This window comes from Coregonus clupeaformis, chromosome 12, assembly GCF_020615455.1.
Source record: "Coregonus clupeaformis isolate EN_2021a chromosome 12, ASM2061545v1, whole genome shotgun sequence".
Lineage (NCBI taxonomy): Eukaryota > Metazoa > Chordata > Actinopteri > Salmoniformes > Salmonidae > Coregonus > Coregonus clupeaformis.
This window is the reverse complement of record NC_059203.1, coordinates 21,240,330-21,257,954: the sequence shown is the minus strand read 5'-3', so window position 1 is coordinate 21,257,954 and position 17,625 is coordinate 21,240,330. Positions and strand designations below refer to the sequence as shown.

Here is a 17,625-nt window from a genome sequence, read left to right as displayed (position 1 = left end):
TTGGTATCAGCCCCCCCTCTCTACTGTTGGTATCAGCCCCCTCTCTCTACTGTTGGTATCAGCCCCTCTCTACTGTTGGTATCAGCCCCCCCTCTCTACTGTTGGTATCAGCCCCCCCCCTCTACTGTTGGTATCAGCCCCCCTCTCTACTGTTGGTATCAGCCCCCCTCTCTACTGTTGGTATCAGCCCCCCTCTCTACTGTTGGTATCAGCCCCCCCCTCTCTACTGTTGGTATCAGCCCCCCTCTCTCTACTGTTGGTATCAGCCCCCCCTCTCTACTGTTGGTATCAGCCCCCCCTCTCTACTGTTGGTATCAGCCCCCTCTCTCTACTGTTGGTATCAGCCCCCCCTCTCTACTGTTGGTATCAGCCCCCTCTCTCTACTGTTGGTATCAGCCCCCCTCTCTACTGTTGGTATCAGCCCCCCTCTCTACTGTTGGTATCAGCCCCCCCTCTCTACTGTTGGTATCAGCCCCCTCTCTACTGTTGGTATCAGCCCCCTCTCTACTGTTGGTATCAGCCCCCTCTCTACTGTTGGTATCAGCCCCCTCTCTACTGTTGGTATCAGCCCCCTCTCTCTACTGTTGGTATCAGCCCCCCTCTCTACTGTTGGTATCAGCCCCCTCTCTACTGTTGGTATCAGCCCCCCTCTCTCTACTGTTGGTATCAGCCCCCTCTCTACTGTTGGTATCAGCCCCCCTCTCTACTGTTGGTATCAGCCCCCTCTCTACTGTTGGTATCAGCCCCCCTCTCTCTACTGTTGGTATCAGCCCCCCCTCTCTACTGTTGGTATCAGCCCCCTCTCTACTGTTGGTATCAGCCCCCCTCTCTACTGTTGGTATCAGCCCCCCTCTCTACTGTTGGTATCAGCCCCCTCTCTACTGTTGGTATCAGCCCCCCTCTCTACTGTTGGTATCAGCCCCCCTCTCTACTGTTGGTATCAGCCCCCCTCTCTACTGTTGGTATCAGCCCCCTCTCTACTGTTGGTATCAGCCCCCCCTCTCTACTGTTGGTATCAGCCCCCTCTCTACTGTTGGTATCAGCCCCCCTCCTCTCTACTGTTGGTATCAGCCCCCTCTCTACTGTTGGTATCAGCCCCCTCTCTCTACTGTTGGTATCAGCCCCCTCTCTACTGTTGGTATCAGCCCCCTCTCTACTGTTGGTATCAGCCCCCTCTCTACTGTTGGTATCAGCCCCCTCTCTACTGTTGGTATCAGCCCCCTCTCTCTACTGTTGGTATCAGCCCCCCTCTCTACTGTTGGTATCAGCCCCCTCTCTCTACTGTTGGTATCAGCCCCCTCTCTACTGTTGGTATCAGCCCCCTCTCTTACTGTTGGTATCAGCCCCCTCTCTACTGTTGGTATCAGCCCCCTCTCTACTGTTGGTATCAGCCCCCTCTCTCTACTGTTGGTATCAGCCCCCCTCTCTACTGTTGGTATCAGCCCCCCTCTCTCTACTGTTGGTATCAGCCCCCCTCTCTACTGTTGGTATCAGCCCCCCTCTCTACTGTTGGTATCAGCCCCCCTCTCTACTGTTGGTATCAGCCCCCCTCTCTACTGTTGGTATCAGCCCCCCTCTCTACTGTTGGTATCAGCCCCCTCTCTACTGTTGGTATCAGCCCCCTCTCTACTGTTGGTATCAGCCCCCTCTCTACTGTTGGTATCAGCCCCCCTCTCTCTCTACTGTTGGTATCAGCCCCCTCTCTACTGTTGGTATCAGCCCCCCTCTCTACTGTTGGTATCAGCCCCCCCTCTCTACTGTTGGTATCAGCCCTCTCTACTGTTGGTATCAGCCCCCCTCTCTACTGTTGGTATCAGCCCCTCTCTACTGTTGGTATCAGCCCCCTCTCTACTGTTGGTATCAGCCCCCCTCTCTACTGTTGGTATCAGCCCCCCTCTCTACTGTTGGTATCAGCCCCCCTCTCTACTGTTGGTATCAGCCCCCCCCTCTCTACTGTTGGTATCAGCCCCCCTCTCTACTGTTGGTATCAGCCCCCTCTCTACTGTTGGTATCAGCCCCCCTCTCTACTGTTGGTATCAGCCCCCCTCTCTACTGTTGGTATCAGCCCCCCTCTCTCTCTACTGTTGGTATCAGCCCCCCTCTCTACTGTTGGTATCAGCCCCCTCTCTACTGTTGGTATCAGCCCCCCTCTCTACTGTTGGTATCAGCCCCCCTCTCTACTGTTGGTATCAGCCCCCTCTCTCTACTGTTGGTATCAGCCCCCCTCTCTACTGTTGGTATCAGCCCCCCTCTCTACTGTTGGTATCAGCCCCCTCTCTACTGTTGGTATCAGCCCCCTCTCTACTGTTGGTATCAGCCCCCTCTCTACTGTTGGTATCAGCCCCCCCTCTACTGTTGGTATCAGCCCCCTCTCTCTCTACTGTTGGTATCAGCCCCTCTCTCTACTGTTGGTATCAGCCCCCTCTCTACTGTTGGTATCAGCCCCCCTCTCTACTGTTGGTATCAGCCCCCTCTCTACTGTTGGTATCAGCCCCCCTCTCTCTACTGTTGGTATCAGCCCCCCTCTCTACTGTTGGTATCAGCCCCCCCTCTCTACTGTTGGTATCAGCCCCCTCTACTGTTGGTATCAGCCCCCTCTCTACTGTTGGTATCAGCCCCTCTCTCTACTGTTGGTATCAGCCCCCTCTCTACTGTTGGTATCAGCCCTCTCTACTGTTGGTATCAGCCCCCCTCTCTACTGTTGGTATCAGCCCCTCTCTACTGTTGGTATCAGCCCCCTCTCTACTGTTGGTATCAGCCCCCCTCTCTACTGTTGGTATCAGCCCCCTCTCTACTGTTGGTATCAGCCCCCTCTCTACTGTTGGTATCAGCCCCCCTCTCTACTGTTGGTATCAGCCCCCCTCTCTACTGTTGGTATCAGCCCCCCTCTCTACTGTTGGTATCAGCCCCCCTCTCTACTGTTGGTATCAGCCCCCCTCTCTACTGTTGGTATCAGCCCCCTCTCTACTGTTGGTATCAGCCCCCTCTCTACTGTTGGTATCAGCCCCCCTCTCTCTACTGTTGGTATCAGCCCCCTCTCTACTGTTGGTATCAGCCCCCCTCTCTACTGTTGGTATCAGCCCCCCCTCTCTACTGTTGGTATCAGCCCCCCTCTCTACTGTTGGTATCAGCCCCCCCCTCTACTGTTGGTATCAGCCCCCCTCTCTACTGTTGGTATCAGCCCCCTCTCTACTGTTGGTATCAGCCCCCCCTCTCTACTGTTGGTATCAGCCCCCCTCTCTACTGTTGGTATCAGCCCCCTCTCTACTGTTGGTATCAGCCCCCTCTCTACTGTTGGTATCAGCCCCCCTCTCTACTGTTGGTATCAGCCCCCCTCTCTACTGTTGGTATCAGCCCCCTCTCTACTGTTGGTATCAGCCCCCCTCTCTACTGTTGGTATCAGCCCCCTCTCTACTGTTGGTATCAGCCCCCCTCTCTACTGTTGGTATCAGCCCCCTCTCTCTACTGTTGGTATCAGCCCCCTCTCTACTGTTGGTATCAGCCCCCCTCTCTACTGTTGGTATCAGCCCCCTCTCTACTGTTGGTATCAGCCCCTCTCTACTGTTGGTCACTGTTGGTATCAGTCCCTCTCTCTACTGTTGGTATCAGCCCCCCTCTCTACTGTTGGTATCAGCCCCCCCTCTCTACTGTTGGTATCAGCCCCCTCCTCTACTGTTGGTATCAGCCCCCTCTCTACTGTTGGTATCAGCCCCCTCTCTACTGTTGGTATCAGCCCCCTCTCTACTGTTGGTATCAGCCCCCTCTCTACTGTTGGTATCAGCCCCCCTCTCTACTGTTGGTATCAGCCCCCCTCTCTACTGTTGGTATCAGCCCCCCTCTCTCTACTGTTGGTATCAGCCCCCTCTCTACTGTTGGTATCAGCCCCCCTCTCTACTGTTGGTATCAGCCCCCTCTCTACTGTTGGTATCAGCCCCCCTCTCTACTGTTGGTATCAGCCCCCTCTCTACTGTTGGTATCAGCCCCCTCTCTACTGTTGGTATCAGCCCCCTCCTCTACTGTTGGTATCAGCTCCCTCTCTACTGTTGGTATCAGCCCCCTCTCTACTGTTGGTATCAGCCCCCCTCTCTACTGTTGGTATCAGCCCCCCCTCTCTACTGTTGGTATCAGCCCCCCCTCTCTACTGTTGGTATCAGCCCCCTCTCTACTGTTGGTATCAGCCCCCTCTCTACTGTTGGTATCAGCCCCCTCTCTCTACTGTTGGTATCAGCCCCCTCTCTACTGTTGGTATCAGCCCCCCTCTCTCTACTGTTGGTATCAGCCCCCCTCTCTACTGTTGGTATCAGCCCCCCTCTCTACTGTTGGTATCAGCCCCCTCTCTACTGTTGGTATCAGCCCCCCTCTCTACTGTTGGTATCAGCCCCCCTCTCTCTACTGTTGGTATCAGCCCCCCTCTCTACTGTTGGTATCAGCCCCCCTCTCTACTGTTGGTATCAGCCCCCCTCTCTACTGTTGGTATCAGCCCCCCCCTCTCTACTGTTGGTATCAGCCCCCCTCTCTACTGTTGGTATCAGCCCCCTCTCTACTGTTGGTATCAGCCCCCCTCTCTACTGTTGGTATCAGCCCCCCTCTCTACTGTTGGTATCAGCCCCCTCTCTACTGTTGGTATCAGCCCCCTCTTCTGTTGGTATCAGCCCCCCTCTCTACTGTTGGTATCAGCCCCCCTCTCTACTGTTGGTATCAGCCCCCCTCTCTACTGTTGGTATCAGCCCCCTCTCTCTCTACTGTTGGTATCAGCCCCCTCTCTACTGTTGGTATCAGCCCCCTCTCTACTGTTGGTATCAGCCCCCTCTCTCTACTGTTGGTATCAGCCCCCCTCTCTCTACTGTTGGTATCAGCCCCCCTCTCTCTACTGTTGGTATCAGCCCCCCTCTCTACTGTTGGTATCAGCCCCCTCTCTACTGTTGGTATCAGCCCCCCCTCTCTACTGTTGGTATCAGCCCCCCTCTCTACTGTTGGTATCAGCCCCCCCTCTCTACTGTTGGTATCAGCCCCTCTCTCTACTGTTGGTATCAGCCCCCCCCTCTCTCTACTGTTGGTATCAGCCCCCCTCTCTACTGTTGGTATCAGCCCCCCTCTCTACTGTTGGTATCAGCCCCCTCTCTACTGTTGGTATCAGCCCCCCCCTCTCTCTACTGTTGGTATCAGCCCCCTCTCTACTGTTGGTATCAGCCCCCCTCTCTACTGTTGGTATCAGCCCCCTCTCTACTGTTGGTATCAGCCCCCCTCTCTACTGTTGGTATCAGCCCCCCTCTCTACTGTTGGTATCAGCCCCCTCTCTACTGTTGGTATCAGCCTCCCTCTCTACTGTTGGTATCAGCCCCCTCTCTACTGTTGGTATCAGCCCCCCTCTCTACTGTTGGTATCAGCCCCCCTCTCTACTGTTGGTATCAGCCCCCCTCTCTACTGTTGGTATCAGCCCCCCCTCTACTGTTGGTATCAGCCCCCTCTCTACTGTTGGTATCAGCCCCCCTCTCTACTGTTGGTATCAGCCCTCTCTCTACTGTTGGTATCAGCCCCCTCTCTCTACTGTTGGTATCAGCCCCCTCTCTACTGTTGGTATCAGCCCCCTCTCTACTGTTGGTATCAGCCCCCCCTCTCTACTGTTGGTATCAGCCCCCCTCTCTACTGTTGGTATCAGCCCCCCTCTCTACTGTTGGTATCAGCCCCCTCTCTACTGTTGGTATCAGCCCCCCTCTCTACTGTTGGTATCAGCCCCCCTCTCTTACTGTTGGTATCAGCCCCCCTCTCTACTGTTGGTATCAGCCCCCCTCTCTCTCTCTACTGTTGGTATCAGCCCTCTCTACTGTTGGTATCAGCCCCCTCTCTACTGTTGGTATCAGCCCCCCTCTCTACTGTTGGTATCAGCCCCCTCTCTACTGTTGGTATCAGCCCCCCTCTCTACTGTTGGTATCAGCCCCCTCTCTACTGTTGGTATCAGCCCCCTCTCTACTGTTGGTATCAGCCCCCTCTCTACTGTTGGTATCAGCCCCCCTCTCTACTGTTGGTATCAGCCCCCCTCTCTACTGTTGGTATCAGCCCCCCCCCTCTCTACTGTTGGTATCAGCCCCCTCTCTACTGTTGGTATCAGCCCCCTCTCTCTACTGTTGGTATCAGCCCCCCCTCTCTACTGTTGGTATCAGCCCCCCTCTCTACTGTTGGTATCAGCCCCCTCTCTACTGTTGGTATCAGCCCCCCTCTCTACTGTTGGTATCAGCCCCCTCTCTCCTACTGTTGGTATCAGCCCCCCTCTCTACTGTTGGTATCAGCCCCCCTCTCTACTGTTGGTATCAGCCCCCTCTCTACTGTTGGTATCAGCCCCCTCTCTACTGTTGGTATCAGCCCCCTCTCTACTGTTGGTATCAGCCCCTCTCTACTGTTGGTATCAGCCCCCTCTCTACTGTTGGTATCAGCCCCCTCTCTACTGTTGGTATCAGCCCCCCCCCTCTCTACTGTTGGTATCAGCCCCCCTCTCTACTGTTGGTATCAGCCCTCTCTACTGTTGGTATCAGCCCCCCCTCTCTACTGTTGGTATCAGCCCCCTCTCTACTGTTGGTATCAGCCCCCCTCTCTACTGTTGGTATCAGCCCCCTCTCTACTGTTGGTATCAGCCCCCTCTCTCTACTGTTGGTATCAGCCCCCTCTCTACTGTTGGTATCAGCCCCCTCTCTACTGTTGGTATCAGCCCCCCCTCTCTACTGTTGGTATCAGCCCCCTCTCTACTGTTGGTATCAGCCCTCTCTCTACTGTTGGTATCAGCCCCCCTCTCTACTGTTGGTATCAGCCCCCCTCTCTACTGTTGGTATCAGCCCCCTCTGTGCCCTTCTACTGTTGGTATCAGCCCCCCTCTCTACTGTTGGTATCAGCCCCCCTCTCTACTGTTGGTATCAGCCCCCCTTCTCTACTGTTGGTATCAGCCCCCTCTCTTACTGTTGGTATCAGCCCCCTCTCTACTGTTGGTATCAGCCCCCCCTCTCTCTACTGTTGGTATCAGCCCCCCTCTCTACTGTTGGTATCAGCCCCCCCTCTCTACTGTTGGTATCAGCCCCCCTCTCTACTGTTGGTATCAGCCCCCTCTCTCCACTGTTGGTATCAGCCCCCCTCTCTACTGTTGGTATCAGCCCCCCTCTCTACTGTTGGTATCAGCCCCCTCCTCTACTGTTGGTATCAGCCCCCCTCTCTACTGTTGGTATCAGCCCCCCTCTCTACTGTTGGTATCAGCCCCCTCTCTCTACTGTTGGTATCAGCCCCCCTCTCTACTGTTGGTATCAGCCCCCTCTCTCTACTGTTGGTATCAGCCCCCTCTCTCACTGTTGGTATCAGCCCCCCTCTCTACTGTTGGTATCAGCCCCCTCTCTACTGTTGGTATCAGCCCCCTCTCTACTGTTGGTATCAGCCCCCCTCTCTACTGTTGGTATCAGCCCCCTCTCTCTACTGTTGGTATCAGCCCCCCTCTCTACTGTTGGTATCAGCCCCCTCTCTACTGTTGGTATCAGCCCCTCCTCTCTCTACTGTTGGTATCAGCCCCCCTCTCTACTGTTGGTATCAGCCCCTCTCTACTGTTGGTATCAGCCCCCCTCTCTACTGTTGGTATCAGCCCCCCCTCTCTACTGTTGGTATCAGCCCCCTCTCTCTACTGTTGGTATCAGCCCCCTCTCTACTGTTGGTATCAGCCCCCTCTCTCTACTGTTGGTATCAGCCCCCTCTCTACTGTTGGTATCAGCCCCCTCTCTACTGTTGGTATCAGCCCCTCTCTACTGTTGGTATCAGCCCCCTCTCTACTGTTGGTATCAGCCCCCCTCTCTACTGTTGGTATCAGCCCCCTCTCTACTGTTGGTATCAGCCCCCTCTCTCTACTGTTGGTATCAGCCCCCCTCTCTACTGTTGGTATCAGCCCCCCCTCTCTACTGTTGGTATCAGCCCCCCCTCTCTACTGTTGGTATCAGCCCCCCTCTCTACTGTTGGTATCAGCCCCCCTCTCTACTGTTGGTATCAGCCCCCTCTCTACTGTTGGTATCAGCCCCCCTCTCTACTGTTGGTATCAGCCCCCTCTCTACTGTTGGTATCAGCCCCCCTCTCTACTGTTGGTATCAGCCCCCCTCTCTACTGTTGGTATCAGCCCCCTCTCTACTGTTGGTATCAGCCCCCCTCTACTGTTGGTATCAGCCCCCTCTCTACTGTTGGTATCAGCCCCCCTCTCTCTCTACTGTTGGTATCAGCCCCCCTGTCTTCTGTTGGTCTCTGCTCTCTGTTCACTATGACAGCCCCACTCTCTTACTATACCTGTTCCCAGGTGTAATATATCATACTGTCAATATATATCATACTCAGTATCCACCCTATCCACTACCACCCTTCGTAGGGTGTAGGGAACACTGTTCACTACTACACCCCAGCCCCACTTTCTCCCTGTACCCTAGGTAGGGTGTAGCACGTTCACACGCTCTCTTACCTGTGCCCAGGTGTAGGACATCATACTGTCCATCATCAGCATCCACCCTATCCACTACCACCCTTCGTAGGGTGTAGGGTACATTGACGCGGGTGAAGACGGGCCGGCGTGTGACGGGCAGGATGGGTTCCCACATCAGCTGGTGACCCCTCATGAAGCTCACTACGTCATCAGGGAAGTCACGAGTAGACTTGTGGAGGGGGTCGTAGGTCACACTGGGACACTGGGGAAAGACATGTACTATTAAAGGTTTATATCAAGGATTATGAAAGCATTATTCAATAATTATTCAAGGATTATTACTTGAGGTCAAAGTGAAAAACAGAGTTCCGATTTGTATTGTTGTTCTAGTTAGATGACTGTTGTGGTTTTGTTTAATGTTTTATGATAAAAAAATTAACAACACTTTGATCACAAAACACACTGCACACTGTAACACTCAGGCAAAGCACAGCTACTTATATCATCTAAGGAAGGTCATTTAATCTTCAGTTATCAGAGTGGATGTAATTTCCTCCTACCATCCTGGCAAAAACAAAGTCACTGCTAGATATGACAAGCATGAGTACCATGTTGAAGTTTTTTGGTGTTTAAACTGGCAACAGACCCCATTTCAACTACTATTATTTCCTTTGAAATGTAGCTGCCATTTTACTCTCTCTATGCGTGCTGTTCAGTGACTCTGGGGTTTAAATTACACTGGCGGATGATGTGAAGCTGTTTCACTTGAATTTTAATCATGTAACCAAAACACTGACGTCCATGACCCTAGTTGTAATCAACCACTTTCAAGGAACCGTGTGTGTGGGTATGTGTGTGTGTGTGTGTGAATGTGAGTGTGGTAATCAAGCACATCCAAGGAGCCGCTCCACTGCCTGTAGTGTTCCCTAACAGGGGGACTAGAATAACAGTGAAAGCAAGACATTTCCGACAGAGCACTAAAACACATTAAACATTCCCCTGAAGCCTCTGGCTGACAAGTTACTGCTTCCCAGGAGAATGCATAGCCGAGGTGTTAAAACAACCAGCCAGCGGTTAGCTTCCAACAGCTTTATCAGCTTGTTTTAATCAACCAGCCAGCAGTTAGCTTCCAACAGCTTTATCAGCTTGTTTTAATCAACCAGCCAGCGGTTAGCTTCCAACAGCTTTATCAGCTTGTTTTAATCAACGAGCCACGGTTAGCTTCCAACAGCTTTATCAACTTGTTTTAATCAACCAGCCAGTGGTTAGCTTCCAACAGCTTTATCAGCTTGTTTTAATCAACGAGCCACGGTTAGCTTCCAACAGCTTTATCAACTTGTTTTAATCAACCAGCCAGTGGTTGGCTTCCAGCTAGTTTAAATCAACACACGTGTTGCCTTTCTGTCCACTTGTCTGTCCGCCTGTTTGTCTGCCTGTCTGTCCGCCTGCTTGTCTGCCACCAGGCCAGGGTTCAAATACTTTTTGAAACCTTTCAAATATTTTGAGAGTTTCCTTAAACTCGCTTGGAGTGCCAGGGGGGCGGGGTTTACACTTTTGGGACATTTCGATTAGTTCCGTTGTAAAAGGCTAGCTCAATCAAGCACAGCTAATGTATTTTTTAAATGATTTATTAATCTGTCTGTCTGCCTATCTCTCTTTCTGCTTGCTTCCCTATCTTTCTGTCCGTCTGTTTGCCCATCCGTCCGTCTATCTGTTTGTCACTTCCTCAGACCATCCCTGCCGAGAACTCACAGTCCCAGGTCGTGGATATGGAATCCTCCCCTTGTACTCCACCCAGTGGTAGTCCGGCCCTTCCTTATGAGCAAACGGACCGTTGAAGGCTGCCCTGATAGATGCCATGGAGTAGACACACACTGCTGACCCTCTGAATACAGAACTAGGGGAGAGAAGAGAGAGAGGAGAGGGGTTACAATGCTGAGGAATGGAGAGGAGAGGGTGAGAAGGAGAGAGAAGAGGGAGAGGGAGAGGGAGAGGGAGAGGGAGAGGGAGAGGAGAGGGAGAGGGAGAGGGAGAGGAGAGGGAGGAGAGGAGAGGAGAGGAGAGGAGAGGAGAGGAGAGGAGAGGGAGGAGAGGAGAGGAGAGGAGAGGAGAGGAGAGGAGAGAAAAAAAGAGGTGGGAGAGGAGAGGAGAGAGAGGAGAGGGGGAGGAGAGGAGAGGAGAGGAGAGGAGAGGGAGGAGAGGAGAGGAGGAGAGGAGAGGAGAGGAGAGGAGAGGAGAGGAGAGGAGAGGAGAGGAGAGGAGAGGAGAGGAGAGGAGAGGAGAGGAGAGGAGAGGAGAGGAGAGGAGAGAAGAGAAGAGAAGAGAAGTGAAGAGAAGAGAAGAGGAGAGGAGGGGAAAGAGATACCCGCAGAGGAAGAAAGAGACAGAGGGAGAGGGGGGAGAGGAGGGGAGACAGAAAAGGAAAGAGAAGAGAGAGAGGAGGAAGGTGGATAGGGTAAGAGAGTGTTAACATGGATCCGGGTGGGTTACAATAACACATCCAGCCGAGCCTCTCCACCCCTGACCCCTCAATAACCCCTGGGGTCACTGCAGTGCTAAGATGGGAGAGTGCACGTGTCAGGGGGTGGGAGAGTGCACGTGTCAGGCTGATTGGCTGGTTGTTTTGTTATGGAACAAGATAACATCCTTTTAACATTCTTTCAATGGTCTGTTGTCTTTTAGGGTGTTTCTCACTGAGAATCACACATTTTCATTTGTCCACAGATGAAAGGTCTGCAATACAGTGACAGTGTATTTTCTCTAGTTCTTAAAGTGGAACTGACAGCGTTTCAGCAACATGAAATCTTTTTTAAAAATCTGTTCATATACACCCCCAGGAAGAATAATAATATTTTTTACGTTTTCTGACAAGCGAGCACTTAGATATGGTCATTTTCACGTTTTCATAAATTCATTGAATGTTTGGGAATTACGTACAGTAAGGAATTTGTGAGAATTCTATAGCAATATAGAGTGGGAAAATGACAATTCATAAACCGCAGTAAATAAAACCTAATAAAATCATCTGTCTTGTCCAGGACCGGAGTCTATGCAGACCAGTGCGCCATAGCCAATCGGCGCTACAGTAAGCCTATATGCGAAACGGGTCTGCCATCATTCACGTTGAACTGGACTGTGTGTTTACAGGCAGTGGCAACAGCGCGACTTTACATCATTAGAACGCATTCACCTAAAGCCACAAAATACACCTGAATGGATTTCTGCAAACATGTAAATACCACGGGAGTCCTCTTACATTTGGGAACTTCACAGTCCTATTGATCAAACCATGAAAACGTAGGCTCTCTCTCCCTCAGTTATGCACATCAACAACAACAAGATCAACAACTAATGCTAGCCAGAGCGAGATGAGCTAAAATCTAACGAGGGAAAACTAGATAAACCCTCTCAAAAGTTTTCAGCTAGTTGGCCGTCAAAATTGCACACATAAACAATGGGGAATAGTAGTCTGCTCGTCATTCTGCAACTTGCCTGCCAAAGCCTGCTTGTCCCAACCCACGTTTTGATAACTGAATGGGAACTTGCCTGCCTGCCTGCCAGCCAAATACATTTGATTGACAACTGAGAGATAAGCTAACTGTGGATAACAGTCGTTCAAATTTAGCATAGCTAGCTAGAAAAGCGATTCACACAACGAATTCGCAGGCCAGACATAGCCTATTTGTTTTTACAACAACAAACATGCAAATGCGAACTGGCCATTGTTAGATATGGAAAAAAATATGACCCTTTATAATGTCCACTTATGTACATAGGATGCTGTATATAGCATTTTAACATATTAAAACAAAAGAAGAGATAAATCATATTTGTCCAGCCTTCGCTGCTATGCTTGCAGATGTGCACAATATGGTGCGACCCTAATCAAAAAGTATTTAATAACTCAAAATAACAAAAACATAGCTATATGTTGTTGTAACATTTAAACATAAAACATGTTTTTCCTTTTTTTGCACTGCATGGATCACTGGTATGGTTGAATGCAGCATCGCTGTATGTTGCACTCAAAATGTATTGTAGTTGACTAGCCAGCCTAGGCTACTGCTCAAATGTTTCCCCTTTGCATGGTGTTTTGTTTTTTGGTTGTCATTGTCAAGCTTTAAAAACCGAAGCCAGACTGCAACATTTTAGTAGCCTAGCTAGGACTGTGGCATGTGTCTGTACACTTTTCCTCCGCTGTGCGCCGGTAAACTGGACAAATGAAAGCAGCGCAATTGAAGTTGAATTCACCGATTGGAGCGCATCAGGCTGTAATTTCATAAAGTAGATGACTCAACTGTTGACTCGCTTGTGTGTCCAATTCGGCCCGCGGGCCTTGTGTTTGACACGTACTCCAGCCTATTAGCCACGTTATTCACGTTTGAGTCATTTAGCAGACGCTCTTATCCAGAGCGACTTATAGTTAGTGAGTGCATACATTTTCATACTGGCCCCCCGTGGGAATCAAACCCACAACCCTGGCGTTGCAAACGCCATGCTCTACCAACTGAGCTACAGAGGGCCTATGACTGACTTGTGATCATTGCCCTTGCTAGTTTGATTGTATTGACATTCCCAGCCTTTAGTTACATTCGTCTTTTCTGTCCGAAGTATTGAGTCACTGAAACAGTGCATCCCGAATGGAGGCAGCAAACAATGTTCCAGGCCAGCTGTGATTTACAACCTGAGAGCAATATTTTTTGGACTACCAAGAAATGTATTGGTGAATTATATTAATCATGCATTGAACTGCATCCATCTATTCTGCCAACAATACCTTAGTGTACGTCATGGAATGTTGAGTCGAATAGAACCTATTTTTAAAACCACTTATAAAGTTGGTTTTGTAGCATAAAATGGGATGTTGATGTTTTTGACTGATATTATGATTGTCTGTTTGTTTCATTTCTGAAAAGTAGTTAAAGCAGTGTCAGTTCCACTTTAAAATAAAATCAATAATTCAATACGTCTCAGTTATTGTCATAAAATGAATCATATTAATCATACAATAATATTTGTTGTTAAATGTTTAAAGCCCAAACTGACCCGGAGGTTGAGAAAACTCCATAGATGACGGGGTTCTGGGAGTCTTTGGTCTCCAGAATGAAGATATCCTCTGAAATGAATCACAGTGGGGAACCACAGACAGAGACAGTTAACAAAACGAATACCTTATCAGGCTAAAATAATGACCTGTACTCATTTTACCAATACATTGTACACCGAAACATTGGCAATCAAAATCAAAATGTGGAAAGTTACAAGCCAGAAAACCAAAACCACTAAACAAACAAATTAATAATGTATTGTTATGAAAGTCATGATATTACAAGTCAAAATGTTCATTAAAACATTAAAAAACATTTCAGCAGTATAGATAAAGCAGAGTACCGAGCTCATCAAACTGTGTGTCCAGTCCCCCAGGTCCTGGTACAGAACACATCAGACGGGCCTTGAGGAAGGTACTCCAACGGTTAATCAGACTTCTCTTCCCTCCAACGTCATTCTAACGAGAGACACAAGGAGGAGATCGGACATGAAATCAACACCTACATGTCTTTCAGTTAGGTACTTTTTGTCTCACTAATATCAGTCAAATCGGTCACTGTATGATCTGCTGTTACTGTAGGATCTGCTGTTACTGTAGTCTCTGATGTTACTGTAGTCTCTGCTGTTACTGTAGTCTCTGCTGTTACTGTAGTCTCTGCTGTTACTGTAGTCTCTGCTGTTACTGTAGTCTCTGCTGTTACTGAAGTCTCTGCTGTTACTGTAGTCTCTGCTGTTACTGTAATCTATGCTGTTACTGTAGGATCTGCTGTTACTGTAGAATCTGCTGTTACTGTAGAATCTGCTGTTACTGTAGGATCTGCTGTTACTGTAGTCTCTGCTGTTACTATAGTCTCTGCTGTTACTGTAGTCTCTGCTGTTACTGTAGTCTCTGCTGTTACTGTAGGATCTGCTGTTACTGTAGAATCTGCTGTTACTGTAGAATCTGCTGTTACTGTAGGATCTGCTGTTACTGTAGTCTCTGCTGTTACTGTAGTCTCTGCTGTTACTGTAGAATCTGCTGTTACTGTAGAATCTGCTGTTACTGTAGAATCTGCTGTTACTGTAGGATCTGCTGTTAAGCCCTTTGTGAAAATATTGCAGGGAATTCAGCCCCAACCGGGACTCAAAACAAGGTCTAGTGACCATCAAGCCAACACCTCAACCGTTATGCCAAGAGGTCCAAAACCTCTTGATGAGGTCGCTAAATGTTGGGTTAAGGTCGCTACAGTATATACTTGTTATGTTCTCCATATCCACCCTCTCATCTCATGCTGTTCTCCACATCATCCTATTTACCTTGCAGATGCGTGCCACTCTGCTGTAAACCCTCTTGTCCCACTGGCTGGACTCTACAGCCGTCTCCTTGAGGAAGAAGTAGACCTTGTCATCGTCCACACTGTGTGTGTCCGGAATGGAGAAGGAACCCACAAACTTTGGCTCTGCATTGGGAGGAAATGACATCATGGTGAGGAGGATAGTACAGTATGCAGATGCAGGACATTTTAAAACTTGTAGTGTATTTGAGGTTTAAAAGGATTCTAAAGTTTGTCATTTCCATTTTAAAATTTCAGACTTGATTTTCCCTTATGAAATATTTAGCAAACCCTACAAAAATGTCCATTAATTCTAATCCACATAACTCACATTTCCTGTTGCTGCATGATTATTTTCCTGCTGTAACAAACTGGCTAAAATTAACATCCTACATCTGTTGGAACCCTTTAGAACAGTCTAGAACATGATGAGTGTCTGGGATGGAGAATAAACCCACAAACTAAGGCTCTGCATGGGGGAAACAAAGGATATCACAATGAGGACTCATACTCATCAACTCACTTCAGTATTGGACATTTGTCTTAGACAGAAACGCCAAATAATGACTTGGAGTGATTTGCCTCCTCAAAATGACGACAAGATTGGCAAGAACCCCGAATTGTCTGAGTTAAGGATGAGGCCTGTGCCAGCGACCTAGCTTGGTACGTATAATTAGGAAACCTCTATGACAACTGGCATAGAGACATTTATATTTTCTTTGACATTGTGTCCTCGTCTGCGCCTCACCATTGAGCCAGTGGTCTTGGTAGGCCTCGGTGCGTATATAGTGTTGTTTGCTGCTGTGGACAGAGGTACGGAATATAGCTGCGTTGGTGCCCATGAAATCCACCGACGTCCCCGCATACAAATCTCCATCTAGGGGTGAGATAGGGAGCGGTTTGGCTTAAGAAAACACACACACATATATCTCTGTTACATCTTCATAATGCCCTCTTCAAGGCAGAGTCAATTTGGCTGAACTCAGCGATCTGGCTGGTTTATTAGGCTAAGAGTAATTCGGGTTTCATTGTTTTGGAAACTATACATACAGAGATACCCTTATGCAACAGACAAACATGTCTGTCATGTTTTTTTGACAGTATATTGTTTATATAATATATAGCCTGTGTGAATATCGAATTCAGCTAATGCTTTTGGATCTTCAATCACATAGAGAGGCGTCTTAAAACTCCTAAAAAGTACAGAGCAGAGCCTCATTCCCAGTGGTAGCCGCTAACTCCATTACCCCTAATTATGAACCATATGTTTTATGTACTGAGGTCCGGCGGGATTGACGTCCACTGCAAACTATGTGAGAACTAAATAATGTGGTTCTCTGTCTCTCTCTCTAACTCCCTTCCTGGTCACACCATTTCTGAAGGGTTTCATAATTATTCTCAAGTCTTTTAAGGGTGGGTTTGATTCCCGCATAGGCCATATACTGAATATTGTGTGTCACAGTCAACGTTGACAGTTCTGTAAGTCATTGTGGAGGAAAGGGTCTCATTAATGTCAGTATTTTTCCATATTAGCTGGATGTATTACTTCTCTTTATATACTGAAAATATAGCATGTGTCCATGTCAACGTTCTGTATGTCACTACAAGGGTCTCCTATATGGACATAATATTTGTATATTACTTACCGGTGAGCCTGGCGGTGAAGGGTTCCTGTGGACTAAAGGGGCATTTCCCCCGTCCAGACTCCACAGCATGGCTCTGCAGACGGAACGACGGCTCCTAGGAGACCCACAGAGAACCATAGAGATTCAATATAGTTATATTCTACTCATTCTATGTTCTATTCTGATCTGTGCAGAGAATGATGTCACATCCACAGTAGCATTAGCCTCCTCAACCACAGAGAACCATCTCAGCTACCACAATGTAATAATTTCATCTCCACAATAACATTAACCCTCCTCCCCTGAGCTGCAAAATCCCTTGCTGAGAAAAGGGTGATGTGGATGGAAGCCAAGGGGCCGAGAGGAGTAAGTCGAAGAGCCAATGGTGAGTGTGCCCACATAAGATCTTTTGAGCCATTTGAGATCACACAGGGGGTTGATATCTGTAACATAGTAGCTGTGTTGTGTGTTGACTGCTGGATTTTCATTATGTGGAGTGGATTTTCATAATGTGCTTAGGCATCACTACAGCCGGCCGTGACCGGGAGACCCATGAGGCGGAGCACAATTGGCGCAGCGTCGTCCGGGTTAAGGAAGGGTTTAGCCGGCCCGGGATTTTCTTGTCCCATCACGCTCTAGCGACTCCTTGTGGCGGGCTGGGCGCCTGCAAGCTGACTTCGGTCGCCAGCTGGATGATGTTTCTTCCGACACATTGGTGCGGCTGGCTCCCGGGTGAAGCTAGCAGTGTGTCAAGAAGCAGTGCGGCTTGGCAGGATCGTGTAAATGACTCTCTCCCGAGTCCGTAGGGAATTCGCAGCGATGGTAAAAGACTAACTACCAATTGGATATCACGAAAAAGGGGTTTATTTTTTGTTTTTTTTAATAGCATTTATGATATCCGCCCTACAATTAAAACAAATTATAAAGAAAAAGAAAGGCAGATTGAGTCTCTCTCCCTGTGATCCGTCCGAGCCAACACAGAGAGATAACAAGTCAGAGTTTAGTCAGAGAGATGGAACAGAGAGTTTAGTCAGAGAGATGGAACAGAGAGTTTAGTCAGAGTTTAGTCAGAGAGATGGAACAGAGAGTTTAGTCAGAGTTTAGTCAGAGAGATGGAACAGAGAGTTTAGTCAGAGTTTAGTCAGAGAGATGGAACAGAGAGTTTAGTCAGAGTTTAGTCAGAGAGATGGAACAGAGAGTTTAGTCA

At 49.0% G+C, this 17,625-nt stretch overlaps 1 protein-coding gene across 1 annotated transcript in view; it reads right to left on the bottom strand.

Annotated features, from left to right (window-relative positions):
- LOC121577924 (semaphorin-3D-like) overlaps positions 1–17,625 on the bottom strand; it is a 116,938-nt gene that overhangs the window by 18,985 nt on the left and 80,328 nt on the right. Inside the window, exons 6-12 of the mRNA XM_041891909.2 lie at positions 16,440–16,533; positions 15,542–15,670; positions 14,777–14,919; positions 13,823–13,937; positions 13,478–13,547; positions 10,184–10,328; positions 8,471–8,693 (exon numbers count right to left, since the gene is read on the bottom strand). Coding sequence (XP_041747843.2) covers positions 8,471–8,693; positions 10,184–10,328; positions 13,478–13,547; positions 13,823–13,937; positions 14,777–14,919; positions 15,542–15,670; positions 16,440–16,533 — 919 coding nt within the window. The remainder of the gene's footprint in view (positions 1–8,470; positions 8,694–10,183; positions 10,329–13,477; positions 13,548–13,822; positions 13,938–14,776; positions 14,920–15,541; positions 15,671–16,439; positions 16,534–17,625) is intronic.